This window comes from Chaetura pelagica, unplaced genomic scaffold (assembly GCF_000747805.2).
Source record: "Chaetura pelagica isolate M959 unplaced genomic scaffold, ChaPel_1.0 scaffold130, whole genome shotgun sequence".
NCBI classification, from domain to species: Eukaryota; Metazoa; Chordata; class Aves; order Apodiformes; family Apodidae; genus Chaetura; species Chaetura pelagica.
Window position 1 is genome coordinate 1,169,433 of NW_009951915.1, and position 19,790 is coordinate 1,189,222.

At 44.8% G+C, this 19,790-nt stretch overlaps 1 protein-coding gene across 2 annotated transcripts in view; it reads right to left on the reverse strand.

Annotated features, from left to right (window-relative positions):
- Positions 1 to 233: 233 nt before the first annotated feature.
- The window catches only part of VIPR1 (vasoactive intestinal peptide receptor 1), a 70,513-nt gene continuing 50,956 nt past the window's right edge, over positions 234 to 19,790 (reverse strand). The window contains exons 6-12 of one of the 2 annotated variants that reach the window (XM_009994625.1): positions 18,732 to 18,885; positions 16,129 to 16,189; positions 13,704 to 13,773; positions 10,660 to 10,751; positions 3,723 to 3,852; positions 2,319 to 2,360; positions 234 to 804 (exon numbers count right to left, since the gene is read on the reverse strand). In XM_009994625.1, the coding sequence (XP_009992927.1) occupies positions 613 to 804; positions 2,319 to 2,360; positions 3,723 to 3,852; positions 10,660 to 10,751; positions 13,704 to 13,773; positions 16,129 to 16,189; positions 18,732 to 18,885 (741 nt within the window). In that variant the 3' untranslated portion in view covers positions 234 to 612. The remainder of the gene's footprint in view (positions 805 to 2,318; positions 2,361 to 3,722; positions 3,853 to 10,659; positions 10,752 to 13,703; positions 13,774 to 16,128; positions 16,190 to 18,731; positions 18,886 to 19,790) is intronic. The other variant, XM_009994633.1, reaches the window with a different exon arrangement.

The window sequence follows — 19,790 nt, forward strand, 5'->3', positions numbered from 1 at the left end:
ATGTGTAAAATGCAGAGGCAGGGACCCCGTGCTGGCCTCTGCCCTTCCTGCTCGTGTTCCTCCTGTCCCTTCTACCTGTGTCCCCAACTCTGTCTTTGGTGTCTTATCACCACCTCTTATCAACTGGACTTTTGGCACATTCATATGTTTTGTTTGTTTGTTTGTTTGTTTTTTTCCCCTGCTTCTTGTCTCCCTCTCTCCTTTACTGGCTCATTTTTATTATTATTTTTTTTAAAAGTGCATTTTTTCTGTTTCAGAGATGCCAGTTCTGGTAAAGCCATCAAGGACCCAGGCTGTCCCCTCCCTTACCCCCTGTACTTCATTATTTATGGCACATCAGGATCTCCCAGGCTCTCCTCAAGTGTCTGAGACCTTTACTCATGCTTAGCAACCCCTGAGGGCTTGAAACTTCAGAGTGAAAGGTCTGAAAAGAGGGAGAGGAAAAGTATTTCTCTGCCTCTTGGCTTGTCCGGTCTTGTTCTGGATGCCAGTGGCTTTTCCAGTTGTGTGTCCTCTGTTGGCTCATGGGGAGCATCATGTCTCTGCTTCCTGGAGATCCTCCTGCCTTAGTTCCTCTCTTTGGATGCTCAGTGCTTGGGGAGCCTCCCCGTATCACACCAGAGAGAATTCAGCCTGGAAGCCAGAGCACCGGCGCGTCTTTGGGGAGCACTTGGTCAGCATGGAGATCTGGGTGCTGAAGTTGGTGCCGTTGCTGCCCAGGGAAGGGTGATGATACTTCATGTCTGAGCCCAGGAACCGCTCCAGGTGCCACCTCCTCCACTTTCTCTTGAGCTCAGCTTGGACCTGGGCAGTGGAAAGACAAGCAGGTCAGCAGAGAGGAGCACCTTCCACTGCTCTGACTTGAGGGCCTGAGCAGCAAGGGGTGACCCACCTCCCATGGGGCCACCAAATATTTTATAAAGGTCACTAAACTCAATCTGGCCAGAACTTTTAGCCACGCAGAAGACAGGTCAGCAGCTCCAGCCAGGAAACTACTAGAGCAGAAATCCCTGAGCTTCAGCAGTAAGGGGAGCACAGGGAATTGCTTATCAAACACAGTGAAGATGCCAGACCACTTAACTTCAATGGCAACATACTCCACACTTTGCATAATTCAGATATATATTTTTTTTTCACTCTCCTATTTTTGTCCAAATACAAACACTTTAACTCTAGCTTGTTTGTGAAGCTGCCACTGCAGCTGTGCTCTTCTGATACAAGCTACTTGTTCCTGCTCAGGGTGTTTACATACATCATCAGCTTTACACGGTCCAGACCCAAGTTGTGAACAAATCTCTGGCCACCATCCCTGTCCCCTCCTGCAGTTTTCCAGTCCAAATTTTTAGATAACAGCATGAATCAGCTAAACCAGCTGTGCCTCTGGGTCTCTGGGACCAGCAAGCACAGGAATAGTACAACACCAGGATGCAAACCCCAGGACTGAAGATGTGAGAAAGGCAAGATCAATGCCTGTAAGGTAAAAAAAAAAATGTTTACCTGGGCCTGGTCTGTGCCTAACAAGTCATATTGATGCTTATTAATAATTGTGTGTGTTTCTGCCCTGCTCCATGCAGGCTTAGTGGCAAAGGTCTCTGCTGGAGCTGGGCTACCTGCCCTGTGTGCCACTGCCTGATGTACATTTGGCATCAGCCTGGCTTGAAAGCAGCAGCAGAGCTGTAAGAGAGCAAATTGTGATTCTGGACACACTTCCTCTCCCCAGGAAGCTGAAACACAAACCCAGATCACAACTGCTTCTTCCTTGTCCGTGCTTAGTTTATTGAGCTCCAAGTGCTCCAACTGGCAGGATCTCCAAGTTTTTAGCTGCTCACACCTACTTGGTAACCTTCATGATATGGGTTTAATCAGTCTCTGCTGAATTCCTAACAGACAGAAGGAGCATGGCACAAAAATATCACTGCACTAATGAGCCTCCACCTTGGCAGTGGGTCTGATCCATTAAAGCACTAAGCACAAGCAGGGCTTAGAAGATGGGATTTAGCCATCCTTCTCTGCTGGAGGTGGTACTTTTGGATCAGGGTTTATGCAAGGTTGTTTGGGAGTTCTGCTGATGTTGTTTCGTGAGTAAAGGATGAACTCAGAAGCAGCAATACTTCTACAGTGTGTACAGAAATCCTAACACATTTATTAATTGTGCTGGAAACTGTCAGGCAAATGATTGAGTTGTTTTTCTGGAGTGAGCACTTTGAGTTGGATGCTTCCTCCCAGTATCAGGAATGGAACACTTCTCAATCCACTCCCCACAATCATGCAGTTTGCCTTAGCTGCAAACATCAACCAAACAGTACAGCTGATCTTACCTCCCCGTTGAGAAAACAGTACAGAACAGCCACCACAAATCCCTAGGGGAAAAGAGAGAACAGGCTTTTAGCACCTCTCAAACCCACAGCACCCCTGGAGAAGGGCACACAGCTGGGGGCTGCTAAGGTGCTCCCTAGAAACCACTTGGTTTCATTTTCCCTCTAAAAGGAGCAGGGAAGATTGGTTAAGGTGCCTTGCAGCAGGATGTGAGTTCAAAGGTTGCTCCAGGCTGGTGTTTAAAGCCCCCAGCAATCAGCTCAGCTCTAGAGCACCTGGTCATTCAAACTGGGGCCTTAGATGGGATACTGGGTGGGATACTAGACCAAACTTTCCTGTCCGGTCTTGTCAGCTGAAACTGGGGAGATCTAAACATGCTTGATAGCACATCATTGGGATCAGAACCATCTCACACATGGTGTGGGGCTGAACTGTTCCTTCCCCATCACCCCTGTGGTGTCATCTCATTTTTGGCAACCTCAGCTTTCACTGAAAGAAATAAACCAAACATCTCTAGCCCTTCAGCTGACAAAGACTTATGACAGGGAGTGAGTGTAGGTCCATTTATCTCTCCATGGAGAGATGCCAGATGTGAAGAGGATGCAGAGAGGGACATGAACTCATTCACCACTGACCAAAGCATGTCACTGCCACGTGTATGGGACATGGTGACAGGCAGATCCTGCCCACAGGCTGTGAGAACACAAAGTGGCTAGAGCTGAGGAAAGGATGGATTCTGTGGGATGAAATACAGAAGTAAGTGCTACTTTTAATGCCCCAGCATGGCCAAGGTTGACAGCCCAGCCCTGGGACTGACTGAAGTGGTCTCAGGGGCAAACTTCATCAGGACTTCCTGAAGATTCATGCACAGGACAGCCCCATTACCCATCCTCCTGGGGAATCTCCTCTTATGCCAATGAACTGGAAGCCTGCTTGAGCAGGACCTACAGGCAGGACTCAGCTTATTAACAGAGAAGAAAGTTCATGCAAGACCCATGGTTGAAGACAGTCTAAGCTCCTGTTAATAGCCAGAAAGACACCCCTCCCAGATGTGATTCATCTCATCTTACACCATGTCAATAACATCTAAATGGAACTGAAGTCCTTGATTTTCTCCCCTAAGTACCAAAAAACCCCCAGGGTGACTAACTTACAGATGTACATTTTCTTTTCAAGTGCCTGAAAAGAGGAGAAAATCTCCTTCTGGACTTTCAGGAGGCAAAAATATAAAATTATCTTCCAAACTGGCCAAGCTGGAGTGAGTAGCTTTTTCCCCAAAGGAATAAGAGCAGTATCAGGTCTATCCAGGAAAAACCCAGCTCACACGTTTGCTTATTCCCCAGTCAAGTTTGTTAACACTTCTCCCCATTGACAGACCTGGTGACCTGGCCCAAAGAGTGACTTACCTGGAACGACCCAACCACCAGCTCAAAGACCAGCTTAACTTCTGCTTTGAAATTGTCAGGGAAGAAAGCAAACATGATGTAGTGAATGCCAAAGAGGGGGATCAGCAGCAAGGTGGACTTGGCCAGTCTCCTGTCGGAAAGATAAATGGGAATCACTAGGGGAGAAGGAAGAGGAGCTGAAGGGTAAGCTGAGGAGAAATCCCACAGCTGAGCCCTGTGCATCTCCAAAACTTTAACCTGCTGATTACCTGGATCATGATACCTTGCACCATAAATCTAAAGTGCCTTTGGCTGCCTTTGGGAGTTGTGATACAGGCCACTTAGCCTCAGGTCCTAGGGACATCCAGCCTTTCAACAGCACCCTCACTGAGGCAGCACCAGCAGGCTGCCCTCATCCAGAGGGAAGAAGTGTCTGGGACACAGTGAAACAGGAGGTGTTGAGGTAGCTCCTCACAGCCTCACCTCCCCTGGGCCACTCTGATGACCTGGGCTGGGATGCAGTGACAAGTGGAGGTGGTTCCTCAGCTGGGCACAGTCACTGTAGGGCAGCTCAAACTCACCAAGGACCACAGAAGCACAGAATCTCAGAACAGTTTGGGTTAGAAGAGGCTTTAAAGGTCCTCTAGTCCAACCCACCTGCAGTATCCACACTGACCCAGCATGTTTCCAGGGATGGGGCATTTACCACCCCACTGGGCAACCTGGCCCAGTGTTTCACTACCCTCAGGGTAAAACATTTCTTCCTAATGCCTAATCTAAATCTACCTTATTTAAGTTTAAAACCATCAGCCCCTTTCATATCCCTATGACCATGCTGGGAGGTTTGCTTTCCTTATGAACAGCTCTCATAAATACCTATGTGCCTCCAGAGAAGGTAGAGTGATCACCTAGGTTCTCTCTCCCTCCCCCATTTCTAGAGGTTTGCTTTCCTTATGAACAGTTCTCATAAATACCTACGTGCCTCCAGAGAAGGCAGAGTGATCACCTAGGTTCTCTCTCCCTCCCCACAGACTGCTCATGGTTGTTGATTTCACGTGTGGTGACAACACCAAATGTGACATCTTTACTCCTAGTAATTTCCATGGATGTATTTCTTTCTCCTTTCTCTCTTCTTCCCCTCCCACCAGAGATCTTTTTTCATCTCTACAAGCTAAATCATCATCTAGCACTGTCTTTGTTTGCTTGGGATTTCTGAAAATTACAGCTTCTGGGAGAGAAATGGTATGTTTAGCTCTGAATAATGACAGGCTATTGCACAATGAATGTTTCCAAAGGAGGGAAAGGAACAGTGTTAGTGCTTAATGGCACCAGGCTGGGTAATCAGAGGTCTAATTAGGAACAGATGATTATTTATTAAATATAATATTTATTAAAATAGAGCTGAGGGAAATGAAATTAAATGAAGGGCTTAAGGATACTTATGGGGTTTTTGGCTTCCTTGCTCACCCACATCCTCCTGTGTCCCCCTTTCCCAGAAGCTTGTGGAGGAATTGAAACTACAGCTGGGATGTTGGAAATACTTGTTATTCCATCTGCAAAGCCTTCACCTCCAAAGTCTCACCAGACTCAGTCCCCTCAGACCATCTTCATTTATTTGCCATCTGTATAAGCCCACTGGGAAGGCTGCTCTGCCAGCTTTATGGAGATGATGCTCATCACTGTATCTCCCAGTAGACCTTTCCAGCTTTCCCTGGGCCTGGCCCAAAGACCATTTGACATTAAGATTGTGGCTGGAGCTGAAAGGAGTTGGGTGTGACTCATTCCAGGCAAAACAAGTGCCTATAGGAAGCCGAGGAACTTCCCAGGAATTTCCCTTCCCTGCCACATTGCTCACTAGCAGGCACATCCCTGCTCATAGTGGGTAGATCCAACATTTGAGTCCTCTTGGATGTCTTGCTCTGCCAGCGGACTCTCACTGTCACTGGTGACTATGTGGGCACCCATGGTCCTCACTCTTAGAAGCAGCTCTGAGCAATGTGACCCTCACCAGTACCATAGAATCATAGGATAATAGACTGGTTTGGATTGGAAGGGAACTTTAAAGGTCATATAGGCCATCTCTCCTGCAGTGAGTGGGACATCTTCAACTAGATCAAGTTGTTCAGAGCCTTGTCCAACCTGGCCTGGAATGTTTCCAGGGATGAGGCATCTACCACCTCTCTGGGCAACCTCTGCCAGTGTCTCACCAGCTTCATTGTCAAAAATTTCTTCCTTATATCTGGTCTAAATCTCCCCTCTTTCAGGTTAAACCCATCACCCCTTGTCCTGTCACAGCAGGCTCTGCTAAAAAGTTAGTCCCCATCTTCCTTATAGGGCCCCTTGAAGTATTGAAAGGCACAATAAAGTCTCCTCATTGCAGTATCACAGAATGATGGGGGTTGGAAGGGACCTCTGGAGATCACTCAGTCCAACTCCCCTGCTAAAGCAAGTTCACCAGGAGCAGGTACCACAGGATCATGTCCAGACAGGTTTTGAATACGTCCAGAGAAAGAGACTCCACACCTCTCTGGGTAGCCTGTTCCTGTATCATCCAGTCCTAATTCCCGAGGTCCCAACAGAGGAGAAAGCAACTCATTTCCTAAGCAGATCACAGGTCAGTGAGTATCCACACTGGCTTTGCAGAGATCTCTCTTTTCTCCCTAAGCTTTCAGGACCAGTCAACCTAGAGGAGATGGATGTGGTGCTACCTTCATGTACCATATTCATAGACACACTATTTGCAACCTCTAGTGGCTTAGAAAAATGTATCTTATGATTTCAGACAACATCAGGGCCTCATCTTAAAGATCAAACCTCAGGACCCCCCTCCTCCAGTTTGCAGAACACTCCAAACCAGTCTCCTGCTCCCAGCACTGAGCTTCCCCAGGATATTGAGTGACATTTTAGGTCTCAGTTTGGCCTCAAGACAAGGTCCTACGGTCTCACTCTGTGATGTTTAAAAGACTTCCCTCTCAACACTGCACTGATGAAAATCATCATCCCAAGTCATGGTGTGATTTCTCCCAGGAAGCTAAACCCTGGTTGTGCAGGAGGCAGAAATTCTTGGAAGACTGTCCAAGAGCTGGGTAAATCTACCTGCTGGAAGCTGTGGCTTCTCAAAAACCTCATGACTTCCAGTCCCAGCACAGAGTGCACTGCTTGGGTCTACTCTTTTTGACAGATACACATGGTGACAGGTAATTTAGGGAGAGCACATCTCCACTAGCTTGCACTGAGCCTGCTCCTCTCCTTGGGAATGACAACAGTGAACAAACATTTTAGTCATGCTCCTTGAATACAAAATGGAAAAGTTACCCAGGAAACTTTGAGGATAATATTGATCTCTGACTATGTGCAGAATAGAAGGAGATGGCTTTTGCTCAGGAGCTCTGCTGCAGAAACCAGCTCCTATTTACCCAGAAGATTGCTGTCCCATTCTTGCACGTGTCTCTGTCATTTCTAGAAAACTGCTTTGGGAGACTTGTTTTCACAGTTTCCAGTACATGAAAGCCCAGTTCAGTGTCTGTAGCACTAATGAGTGAGTCAGCAGCACCTGAACTTCCAGCCTGCAGCTAAACCAAAACCAGCTGGGATTGAACAACCCTGTCAACATGTTATTTTTGTATATAAAATATATAAAATAAAATAAATGAGGGAAGGAGGGTGAAATGAAAATGAGAGATCCCTGATGTTGCTAGTTTAAAACATATTTATCTCAGATTTGGCAGGAGGAACCCACATGGGTCATTAGCAGTAGTTCTTTTGGTCTTGGGTCCTGCAGGCAAAACCTCTTGGAAGTTTGCAGCAGCATTTCAGGTAATAAATGACATGGAAAAGGATCCAGGTACCCACAGTTGCAGATCTCATGCCAAATGGCATTTTAAAAAGGGTCTGGATGCCAAATGTCTCTACAGATAGCTGTCTAAACACTAAAAACTTAGGACTACCCTGACAACTCCCCCTTGATGGGATCCAGCCTTCAGGTTGGGACACTTAGTATTTATTTCCATAGGGAGGTGTGGTGTCTCAGGTCCCACTGCAGTTAATACAGAGACTTCCAGATACCCCAGAGAACCTGCCTGGTGGCCAGCTGCCACTGTATGAGGGCACAAGTCTCCCATAGGTCCTGGGTCCTATGTAGCAGGTCAAGGCAAGTATCTCAAATATCCTAAAGCATCTAATATGGCTTGGACACATGCAGGTGAGCAACTGGTTCATGTCCTAATGGAAATGAGATGTTTTTCCAGCTGGAGAAAGAAGGTGAGGAATTGTAGATGTGAAGATCATTTGTATACCAGCAGTCCCTCCTGTTTGGCAGACTACTGTGAGGACTTGGTAGAGTTAGGTTAATGGCTGGTAGAGCTGGGTTAACAGCTGGTAGAGCTAGGTTATGGTTGGACTTGATGATCTTAGAGGTCTTTTCCAACCAGAATGATTCTGTGATAAAAGTCCATGTTATTTCCTGTGCTCTGTCAGTTTAAAAGGCAAAAAGAGCTTTCCTGGCAGCTCCCACTTGGTTGTGGGAAGTAGGAAGCCCTGAACCCAAAGCTCTGTGACCTGTGAGGTGATCTGGGCATAACCCTCCTGGTGCCTGTTGGCAGCACTTCTGCTGAGATGAGTATGAGCCAACTGCTCCAGGCTGCTGCTTAGCACTAGGACATATTTTAATATGCTGATTTAATCTATGCACCTGGCCAAAGCTGTTGCAACCCTGGGGCTACAAAAGATACAATGCCCAGTTGGAAACACACAAAGGGAGGTGACAGAAAGCAGAGTCTGGTAATGTTTGTGTGTTGTGAAGACAGAAAAAGAGGTAATTGGCTTTGGCTGCTGCAGGGAGAAGTTAAGGTCAAATACTGGAATTTCCTTTCATAAAAATCCCTCAGGGCAGATGAAATGCATAATTTACCATCACTAGAGAGAAAGACACAGTGACATGGCTGGTCAGTAGTTAAGGACCATATTTATATTGTCTTCCTGTTTGCAGAATAATCTGAGTTCAACTTCTTCACTGCTCCCTCCAAAGACAAAGAAGATTTATCAGCAGTGACCATGCAGACACTGGACTTTCTCCTTTTCAGTTCTTTTCCAGGAATAATTTAAGAAATATCTAGGACAGTTGAAGTGCTAAGCCAGGACAGTGGCAAGAGTCAAAAATAAGTCAGTCTGAACTTCTATTTTATTTGCATGGAAGCCAAAATAAACCCATGCAGACAGGGTTCTTGCACTCTTAAAATACTGCAACTAGGACCAGTCTTGGCCACTGCCACAGATACTGATCTCACTTGCATGTTGTTGATAGAATCATATAATGATAGAATGGTGAAGGTTGGAAGGGACCTTAAAGATGACCAGGTTCCAACCTCCCTGCTATGAACAGGGATACCTCCCACCAGCCCAGGCTGCACAAGCCTCATCCAACCTGCCCTTGAACACCTCCAGGGAAGGGGCTTCCACAATCTCCCTTGGCAACCTTTTCCAGCACCTTCCTACCCTCATGGTGAAGAATTTCTTCCTGATGTCTAACCAAAATCTCCTCTCTTTCAGTTTAAAACAATTCCCCCTTGTCCTATCACTGTCCTCTCTGGTGAAAAGTCCCTCCCCAGCTTTTCTGGAGCCCCTTCAGGCACTGGAAGGTGCTCTAAGGTCTCCCTGGACCCTCCAGACTGAACAGCCCCAGCTCTCTCAGCCTGTCTTCATTATAAACAGCCAAATTAAGGTCGACCTTATACCCCTGGAACAAAAGCATTACATCAAGCAAAATTTCTGAGACAATGCTACTTCTCAACAGTGAAGAGAAATGCATTGAATTTACTCAAGCTAGTTTAGAGGTCTGCTTCAGGATAAGGGAAATTTGCCATAGATCTAACGAATGTACTGTTTTTATAGATCTCTCCTTGAAAAAGGAAAATGAGACTAGTTGAGAAAAAAAAGCCCCCATGTACTCCTGACAACTGTTCTTTGTTATGAGGGTCCCTCCACCTTCAGGATCCCCAAAATATTAAATATACAAAGAAAAAGCCTATTTTGTTTCATGATCATTACTGGTACTCTCACTTCTTCATCATTAATCCCTGGAGAAAACGCTGCACGAGCCTCATCCAACCTGCCCTTGAACACCTCCAGGGAAGGGGCTTCCACAATCTCCCTTGGCAACCTATTCCAGCACCTTCCTACCCTCATGGTGAAGAATTTCTTCCTGATGTCTAACCAAAATCTCCTCTCTTTCAGTTTAAAACAATTCCCCCTTGTCCTATCACTGTCCTCTCTGGTGAAAAGTCCCTCCCCAGCTTTTCTGGAGCCCCTTCAGGCACTGGAAGGTGCTCTAAGGTCTCCCTGGACCCTCCAGACTGAACAGCCCCAGCTCTCTCAGCCTGTCTTCATTATAAACAGCCAAATTAAGGTCGACCTTATACCCCTGGAACAAAAGCATTACATCAAGCAAAATTTCTGAGACAATGCTACTTCTCAACAGTGAAGAGAAATGCATTGAATTTACTCAAGCTAGTTTAGAGGTCTGCTTCAGGATAAGGGAAATTTGCCATAGATCTAACGAATGTACTGTTTTTATAGATCTCTCCTTGAAAAAGGAAAATGAGACTAGTTGAGAAAAACAAGCCCCCATGTACTCCTGACAACTGTTCTTTGTTATGAGGGTCCCTCCACCTTCAGGATCCCCAAAATATTAAATATACAAAGAAAAAGCCTATTTTGTTTCATGATCATTACTGGTACTCTCACTTCTTCATCATTAATCCCTGGAGAAAACCTTCTCACCTGCCTGTTCAAGCTGACACAAAACACGCCCAGTTGTTTCAACAAATTCCCAGTTTCCTGATTTCTGATCAGCTTTAGTTGGCCAAGAAACAACTGATTCTGATCAGATGCAATAATGAACCAACAGCCAAATGGGTTTCCCAAGAACCCCACAATATGGTTGAAAAAGTGGAGGACTTACGAATATTGGCTGGTTTCATTGTGCCCAACATCTGGGGAATGCAGCTTCTGGACTAAGATACGGATGATGCAAATGAAGAGGATGAAGTTGACCTGTCGGGTGGGGGAGAAGGGAAACAGAGAAACCCAAAATTAGTGTTTTTCTCTGGTGAACAGAGACAATCACTAGAGAGGAGCTCCTTGCGCTGCGATATTTTTTGCCGTGTTGTTAAAAAGCCACGAGCAGAGAACCTCACTCTGGGAGCACAGAGTAAACCGACACAGGGTGGCAGCCATCTTGGGCCTGACATCAGCCTGCTTGGGACTTTGTGTCATACATCCCAAGTATGATGATGTCAAACCCATAGAGCACAGCTATGCACGAGGTCCTGCTGCGCGGGGCCGCGCCGACGGGCAAAGAGCCTCGGGAGGGCGCGGAGCGACGGACGTCAAAGCCCTCGGGAGACGGTGACATGGGACCTGCTGCTGGGCATGGCAAAGGCTGAGGCAGGGAGCCGAGGAGACCAAAAGGAAGCACAAAGCTGTATCCACTCAAGTGGGCCTCTACTCAACGCCAGTGGGCATGTCTTCTCTGGAGAGAAGCTCGAATAGCAAGGGATAGACCTCACCCACACAGCGGAAGATGCTCTTTCCTAGGATGTTAAACCAGAGGAGTCCACCTAATATCTGGAGTTTAGATGGTGCTTTCCACTCAAAAAAAAATCTCAAAGTGCTCCAGCAACATGCTCAAGCAATGTGAACCTTATTTAGTAGAAAAAGGAATGAGAATTCCCTAAAAACATGTAGTAGGTGGCACGAGTAGAAGGCAAATATACTTGTCTTTGAGGTCCTACCCATTGAGTCGTGGTGTTATTCATGCAACTTATGCAATGGAAAGGGATGTCAGATTTCTGTGGACTGAGTTTAGTTTTAGATTGGCACACAACCTCCTTCTTTATCCTCTGATGGTTAGTGAATGCACAAATGATTTTGATTTTTAGACACTCAGTGGCTGGAAGGGATTGTGTTAACCAGCCAATCTGATTTCCTGCAAAAACAGATTGTAAAATTTCCTCCAGCAATTCCTACATTTATCTCAGCAGCAGGTGAATAAAATAGACTGAAGCACATCTGAAGATGACTGAAGGAAAAAAAAATAAGCAAAAAAGAAAATTGGCTTCATCCTGGCTCAAACCAGGACACTCATGTAGACACTTTTTACAAAGGCTACAAGTGCTTGGAAATTAATTGTATTTCTTGGTTATGATGTATTGCTTAATTAGTTTTAATCTATCCCATGCCATCTATCATAGTTCCTGTTTGTATTTATTTGCTTATAAAATTGGTATGCATCTGGCTTGGTGGCAAGTTATATTTTATCAGTTCAAAGCAGTATTATCCAGATCAATTACTCTAATGATAACACCCAAGCTGCAGCACTGAAGGTAAGATTGGAGCAGTTAAATACTGACTGTGTTGGCTTGTGGTGCTCAAGAGCAAACACGGACACAGGGCAGTGATGAGCCAGGTGGAGTGTGACTTATAGGCTGAAAACTGTCTTAGGAGTCTCAGAAGATCTGGCTATCAGGATACTGGAGAAGTTATATATTTTTCAACCTGAAGTATAATCAAAAGCACTTAATCAGTTCCCAGTGCTTAATATCTTCTATATGTTACACACGTATTTGTTCCTCCCATTGAGATCTATGCTTTATTCCCATGGATACAGAGAAAATGTTGCCTTCCTCCCTGAAGAAACCTGCTGTTCATCAGACAGCTGTTATCATGCCCTTCCCTTGTGCCAGATTTATATGATATCTGCAGAAGGAAAATCAGAAATTGCTGGGTGAATTTTGTTCAGCAATGAGGAAAAAATGTAGTGGCCAACAGAAAACACAGACTCTTTGATCTGAGGAGAACAGGGTGTATTTCATTACCAAAAGGTTATCTTGGGAAAGGAAAATACTATATATCTTTATATGATGATATAAATATTTTGAGATGTTTCTTCTAAGGATTGCATTTCTTTTCAGTGAGGTAAGATGTGATTATTCAAACTGTTTCAGTTTGAAATCCCTGTATGACAAATGCTACAGAGCAAAGAAGGCTTCTTGTAAAGGTCATAATGTACGTGGAATGAGAAGAATTATGTCTAAGAAAAGATTTCTGATTAAAAGAGATATATTTGGGTTGATTTCTGTTGCATTCTTTTTCTTCTTTTCCCACATACTTGCCTTTACTTGAGAAAAGTCATAGCTAAGTTTAACAGGCTAATTTGATTTCAAATTTGGCTTGATACCTGACAGAGGAAACATGTGGTATTCAAGAGGGATGGAAGGACTCATGAGTTCCCCAGATGTGACGTGTTTCTGTGCTCAGAATTGATCACAGCCAGAGAAGTAAGTAGTCAAGCACTTCTGTTGATTTATCTGGAAATTAGCCAAGCTTCTCAAGAGCTTACTTTAAAAACACTCAGCTGGAATTCAACTTTCTGCTGGTTGCTAGAACCAGAGGCAAAGATCTGGGCAAATAAATCCAAGCTCTTTGCATGTAGGTAGAGATTTATGGCAGCACTCATCCCATTTTACTTTAGTGTTGATATCTACAGCTGAACAAGTCACCCTGTGCTCTGCATATGGTCAGCTCAGAGAAAAAAAAAAAACATTTATGGCACAATTAATCTCATCTAATTCAGACATTCACCAGTTCATTAGACAAGATGAGCCTTTCCTGGATCTCTGACCACATTCCTCAGTCTTCCCTGGCTACACAAATCCATGGCTCCTCCACTAGAGTGGTGACCAGGTGAGGTCAGAGTGGTCACAGTTGAACCAAATGAGCTCCACCTGAGTTGCCTAGTCACTTAAACTCTTTCTATGGCAAATGTTTACAGATGTTTATCCCAGAGGTGAACTTCCTCATCCTAAGACATTCAATATAGAGTGGGATTGCATCTGGCAATGCATGTTCCATGGACATTTACAGAAGACTTCTCAACACCCCTTCGTCCCCCACACTTAGTATTAAAGATGGCTTTGCAGCCAGCAAAATGTGCTGATACTTTACCAAAATGGACACCAAAATAGGAGTTTTAATGATCCACCAGAATGGGGATTCCACTACTTCCTCCCAGCACCTAAAAAGAAACAAAGACCAGACTTAAAACATAGAATCATTAAAGTTGGAAGGGACCTTAAAGATCATTGAGTTCCAGCCCCCATGCCTAGACCAGGTTGCACAAAACCTCATCCAACCTGGCCTTATAAACCTCCAGGGATGGGACATCAACAACCTCCCTGGGCAACCCATCCCAGTTCCTCACCACCCTTACAGTGAAGAATTTCTTCCTAATATCTAACTGATGTCAGCAGGCCTATAATGGGATGAGTCCAACTAAATCTCACTAGCTGCACCTGAACTATGGGTCTAGTCAGACCAGTCAATAGGATCCAGAGTGTGATTTGCTTCATCCTGAAGTCAGAACTGTCTGCAAACCACACCACTCATCTAGATCATCTGCAACATCAAAGCCAACAAGAAAATGAGACAATAGGAATGATGTAGAAATGACTAATACTGCTTGGGACACTTTATCTGCACACCTCACCAGAATCGGGTGATCAAAGGTGCATTTGTAGGAGAGTATTCATGAAAATCAGTCTGCACTCATGATGGAAGTAGATCAGTGGAACCCATCACAGACAGTTTCACCTGGATTCAACACATCTAATTCCAAATGCTGACTACATGAGTAGGTGAAGAGTCTCAGTTCCTGAGACTTATTTTAGGCATCAACTTTAGGATGAGAAGAAGAGCACTCCATGGACTACACTGACTAAACCTGCACGAGCTATAAAAGGAGACTCAAGCAAATTGCTCACATCCAGATGTTTATACTTAGGCAGGTGCATGATGCCCTTTCATTTAGAATTTAAATGGCCCTAATTATGTCTAATGCACTTCATTTTTAAAATAAATTCAGGCAGCCTGAACGAGGGTCATGGTAATTTGGAGGCAGAATGTTTGAACAGAAGCTTAATGTTGTTTAACCCATCTTACACAGTCAGGTTTTATTTAATCTGGATTAATTTCCTGTATTTTTTTTCTCTGTAGGTAATTTTAGTATGCAAAAAAATATAATATCTGTGTTAGGTATTAGCATATTCTGTAAATTCACAATCTCTTGTGCTTGGCACAAAAATGTAGAGCTTTAAAGCCTCCAGAAAATGCAAAGAAGGCTGCATCTTTATTGAGAATTGCTGGAGCTTAGTGGGAATATATAGTAAGAAGAATTAGCATCCAGACTGGTTAAATCCTTTGGTCTTTATCTCATTGCAGAGGCTATTTATTAACAGAGTAAATAAGGCCAGTTTTATGCAGATAGAGTGAAGCCATAAAAGAAATCAGTAGCCCTCAGGAAATGTGTTAGCATGACTATAAATAAAAAATGCAATGAGAAATCTGAGCTGCTTCTCTTCCTGACTTAAGGACAAATCAGGACACATTTGGAGGGAGAAAATGGAGTTAACCATGTGCTGTAGATGCACAGTGAGTTCATAATAAGCACCTGATTTTGTAATTCTCTCGAGTGTTTTCTCATAAAAGCTATTCTAATTACTATAGTGTGACTGATTGAGTAGAAATATGAAGGAGAATTGCAGGATCAGATCCTATTTACTGGCATATATTATCTGATTTCTGCCTTGTTCTCTTGGCTGTATTCTGTCTCCTTCTTATATCAAATATCAAAGGCTGCTGCCAGGTTAAAGAGAAAAAATAATAGATCCTAAGACCTGCCTGGGGAAAAAAAAAACCACAACAAAACAAACTAAAGAGTTTTTAGACTTTTTCTGTGGGAGAGCTAATGGATGTGTTTAAATATCTGCTGCACCAGAGTATTTAGGGTCAATTCTGCAGGATGCAAAGCTCTGCTCTGCATGGGGCAGCTGCCAAATTTGATCATAGAACCATAATATTGCTTGGGTTGGAAGGGACCTTAAAGACCAACCTGGCCTTGAACAGTTCCAGGGATGAGGCAGCCAAAACTTCTCTGAGCAACTTGTTCCAGTGTCTCACCACCCTCATGCTAAAGAATTTAATCTTAATATCTAATCTAAACCTCCTCTCTTTCAGCTTAAACCCATTCTTCTCATTTTATCACTCCATGTCCTTTTCAAACGTCCCTCTCCAGCTTTCCTGTAGTGCCTTCAGGTACTGGTCTGTTCCCAAATTCCCTATTAACATCCTTAAAAAGGGATTGGGAAACAAAGAGAGGGAGTGACTAGCCTAAGCTGATATAAACCAGGTGTCTTTGGTGAGACCTTGCAGCATTTCTCAGTTTGTGGTGGCAGGAGAAAGCCTCTGCTCTGACTGTCCCTGGGGTTAGGGCAGGATGGCTGGGTCATGAAACCTGCAGGGCTTTCCTTGGCCTCCCTTGGAGATAAAGGAAGGAAGAATCATGAAGCAAAGAGAACCAAGTCCTCAGGCTTACCCAACATCAAAAAAGTAAATCCTGACAATAGTCCAAGCAGTGATGAACACGGAGGGGGCACCTGACAAGAGAAGAGATGGTGTTACTGTCAGAAATCATTATCACTGTTTTCAGGCCTGTTCTACCCCACTCTCCATCTCTCCTGAGCAACTGAAGTGATGCCTTCCCTCAAGAGTGCACAAAAGCTTCATGTTTTCAACCCTCACATGCAAACAAGCAACACGTTGCCTTTGTCTCCCACTTGCCATGCAAGATGAAATCCCTGTAACTGCTCCCTGGCACGTTTATCTTCCTGTTGCAGTGCTTGCAAAAAAACCTTCTGATGGTGACATGCAAGGAATAGGAATGACTCTGAACATCTACAGTGTGGACACCTGTAGCTAAACCAATCATCACAGGCTCCCTTTAGCATCATCAGGGAGAAACAGACACTGCTAGCACTGAAGTCTGAGCTACGTTAGATGGTTTTTCTATCATAGAATCATAGACTGGTTTGGATTGGAAGGGACCTTAAAGATCATCCAGTTCCAATCCCCTTCATGGGCAGGCACACCTCCCACCAGCCCAGGTTGCTCCAAGATGGCCTGGAACACTTCCAGGGATGAAGCCTCCACAACCTCCATGGACAATCTGTTCCAGTGTCTCACCACTGTCACAGTGAAGAATTTCTTCCTAAAGTCTAACCTGTATCTACTCTCTTCCAGCTTAAAACTGTTCCTCTTGTCCTGTCACTCCATGCCCTTGTAAAAAGTCCATCCTCAGCTTTCCTGTAGGTCCCCTTCAGGCACTGGAAGGTGCTCTGATGTCTTAGGACAAGAAACAAGCCTTTGGACTCTCCTGGCTGTGCTGTCTGGATACCCACTGACTATAAAGGGAGACTGGAATGACCAGTTCACATGTATGTGTATGTAGGTGGCCAGATGAACCTGCCTCTGCTCTTCGCTCCAAGATCTTCTGCCTGACTAGGGTGGTCTTGTTCCATCCTTGTGGTGCCACTTCCCTCTGTCTCTTGTGCTTTATTAGATTGAGATTGGAAACTCTCCAGGAAGGACACAGTGCTGTGTTCTGTGTTAGTCACAGTGGTGTGTCCTGTTTATTACCACTGACTTCTGAGTGCAATGGTAATATAAACAGCATGAGCTGCAATGAGTATGTCTGAATTATTAATTCCTGCATGATCCATTTCTGATCCACCACTGATGCTCTTGCAAATGAGAGATGACTGAAAGGCCAACAGATCCTTCAAGCATCTGTGTTTGTCTTGAATTGCCCTTCCTCATCCAAGCAACCTCAGAATACATTACATGTGCAAGGGAATTCCTTTCCTTAAGATCATCAGCTGCAGACATTTTTCTTTAAAATCTGCCATCTCTGCTGTGCTGGAAGAAATGGTGTCTATGCACAAGGAAAGGTTTAAAGACGGCCTGACCTGATTAGTGGTACCTGGAACAAGGCCTGTTAACATCATCTCTTCTTCTGCTCATAGCACAGGGTATTGTCCCTCCTCTGCAGTGTGAACCCAGGCAGAACTCCTTTCACTTTCAGTGGAAGTTACTCCCTGGCTAACTGATCAAATCCTGAGTCCAGACATCCCCCTGAATATTTTTTCCTTCAAGATTCTTCCCTGCTCTAATTATTTCTCGGTTCCAGCTATTGAGACCATGCACTAGGAAGATACTTTCCTTACTTAAAGAGAAATCTTCAACTAAATGGTTTAAAGGGGAAAAGATATTTCTGTTTCCTCTTTGGAAGAAAGAAGAACAGTTGATCTGGCAGGGTTAATTTGCAGAAGTTAGGAATTCAGCTCCAAGTTATCTGTGAAGAGTTTAATTCTGTCTTCCTTGGCATTCTTTTGTTGTCTTTTATTTTGTTGTTTTTATTTTATTGTTTGTTTTATTTTATTTTGTTTTATGTGGTTGAGACTAGATTCACATGAAAGCTGGAGAAGTCAGGAATGCAGTAAGCAGAAGGTTATCAGCATTAGCCCACAGGAGATGAGATCTCAGTTTGGCCAACTGGCCTGAATTCAGTTAGACAAGAAGAGAGTGCCAGACTGCAGGGTCTGGCTCAGGCCAGGAGCCCTGCTTTGCTGGGATCCATCCTTACACTTCAAGGTCAACTTCAGGATCTCACTCAGGGTCAAAGGACTAAATGACTGTACAGGTGATGAAGAGTTTCAGGTCGACAATCCTTAAGGAGCCTGAAGTGCTCAGCTATCAGTTAACCTAGCACAAACTAAGGACTTGAATACCTTTGAAGATTTAGGTTAATGCTCTTAAACCCCTCTGGCCATCACTTGATCTCGCTCCTGGCTGTACTACCAATTCTTGGCAGCAAGGTAACACATTTACCACAGCAGTGCCCTGTCTGAGCCCCAAGATTTGTGTATTAAACTGCTGTTAAAAACTATGGAATCATGGAATGGTTTGGGTTGGAAAGGACCTTAAAGATCATCCAGTTCCAACCCCCCTGCATGGGCAGGGACACCTCCCACCAGCCCAGGTTGCTCCAAGCCCCATCCAACCTGGCCCTGGACACCTCTGAGGGGGGGGACATGCCTGCCAGGATCACCTCTTTGCATTCAATTTTGAGAAGATGCATACCCCAGCCAATCAAGATGTACCACCAAAAGTACTTCCTCTCTGAAAAGAAGGAGATGACCAACAGGGTGTGAAGATACAACCCCTCCACCAGGAGCCAGAAGAAGTTGGCCATGACGCAGTACTGGAAGAAAACCATCATGACTTTGCAGCCTACCTGGAAGAGAAGAAACAAACAGTGACGAACTGCAGCATGTTTCCATAGCAAACACATGGAATTATCCAGAAACCTTGCTCCTTGTGGAACTTTGGGGTTGCTTTGGGGTTGCAACTTTATGGAACAAGCTCCATGGTAAAAAGCCCTACCAAGCCTGCTATGGGTGGACATTCTGGGCATGTGTTAACCCCTCATGGAGTGCAGTGTGCATCCTTGAGCCAGCTCAGGTCTGGATGCTGTTTGTGTGAGCCTGGAGATGCACTCAAGCTTGGAAACCCTGCTGAGCAGTGACAAGCTGATATGCTGGACCACGATCCCTACCAGCACTCTGTAGGTTTTGGATGTACATCTGTGGGAAGCCAGGTTAGTGGCAGAGGTGCCAGAAGGTCCTGCTCTGCTGTGCAGTCACCAGCCCCTGCTCTGCCAGGGAGGCTTTGTGGGGCTTAGCTATGAAGGAAACCATTGCAGTGGTTGATAAGAACCCTCCAAAAAGGTGCTACTTTGAACTGAGACCAACTCAGTTTATGGTGTGGTCAAAAAACCTACATTCACAGCATCACCAAGGCCAGCAGGATGGAAGGGATCTGCACTGCAGAGCAAACAAGAATGGGTGGGAATTTCTTATGCCATTTTGGCACTAAAGTCATTGTCTTGAGGAATGACACTCTGAGTGACTTAGGCATCATGGTCTACCTCATCATTCTCAGTGGGGCTGCCTGGCTCCCTGAACCCAAAGAAATGAAGGTTGAACAAACTGATTTCCTAGGAGAAAAAAAAACAGCCAACCAACCAACCAAAAAACCCCCACAAAACCAAAACAAACCCTGAAAAAATACCTGTATTAATCAGCCCCTGAAACCAGTTCAACTATGATCACCCCACAGCCTGGCAGTTATTGCAAAAAC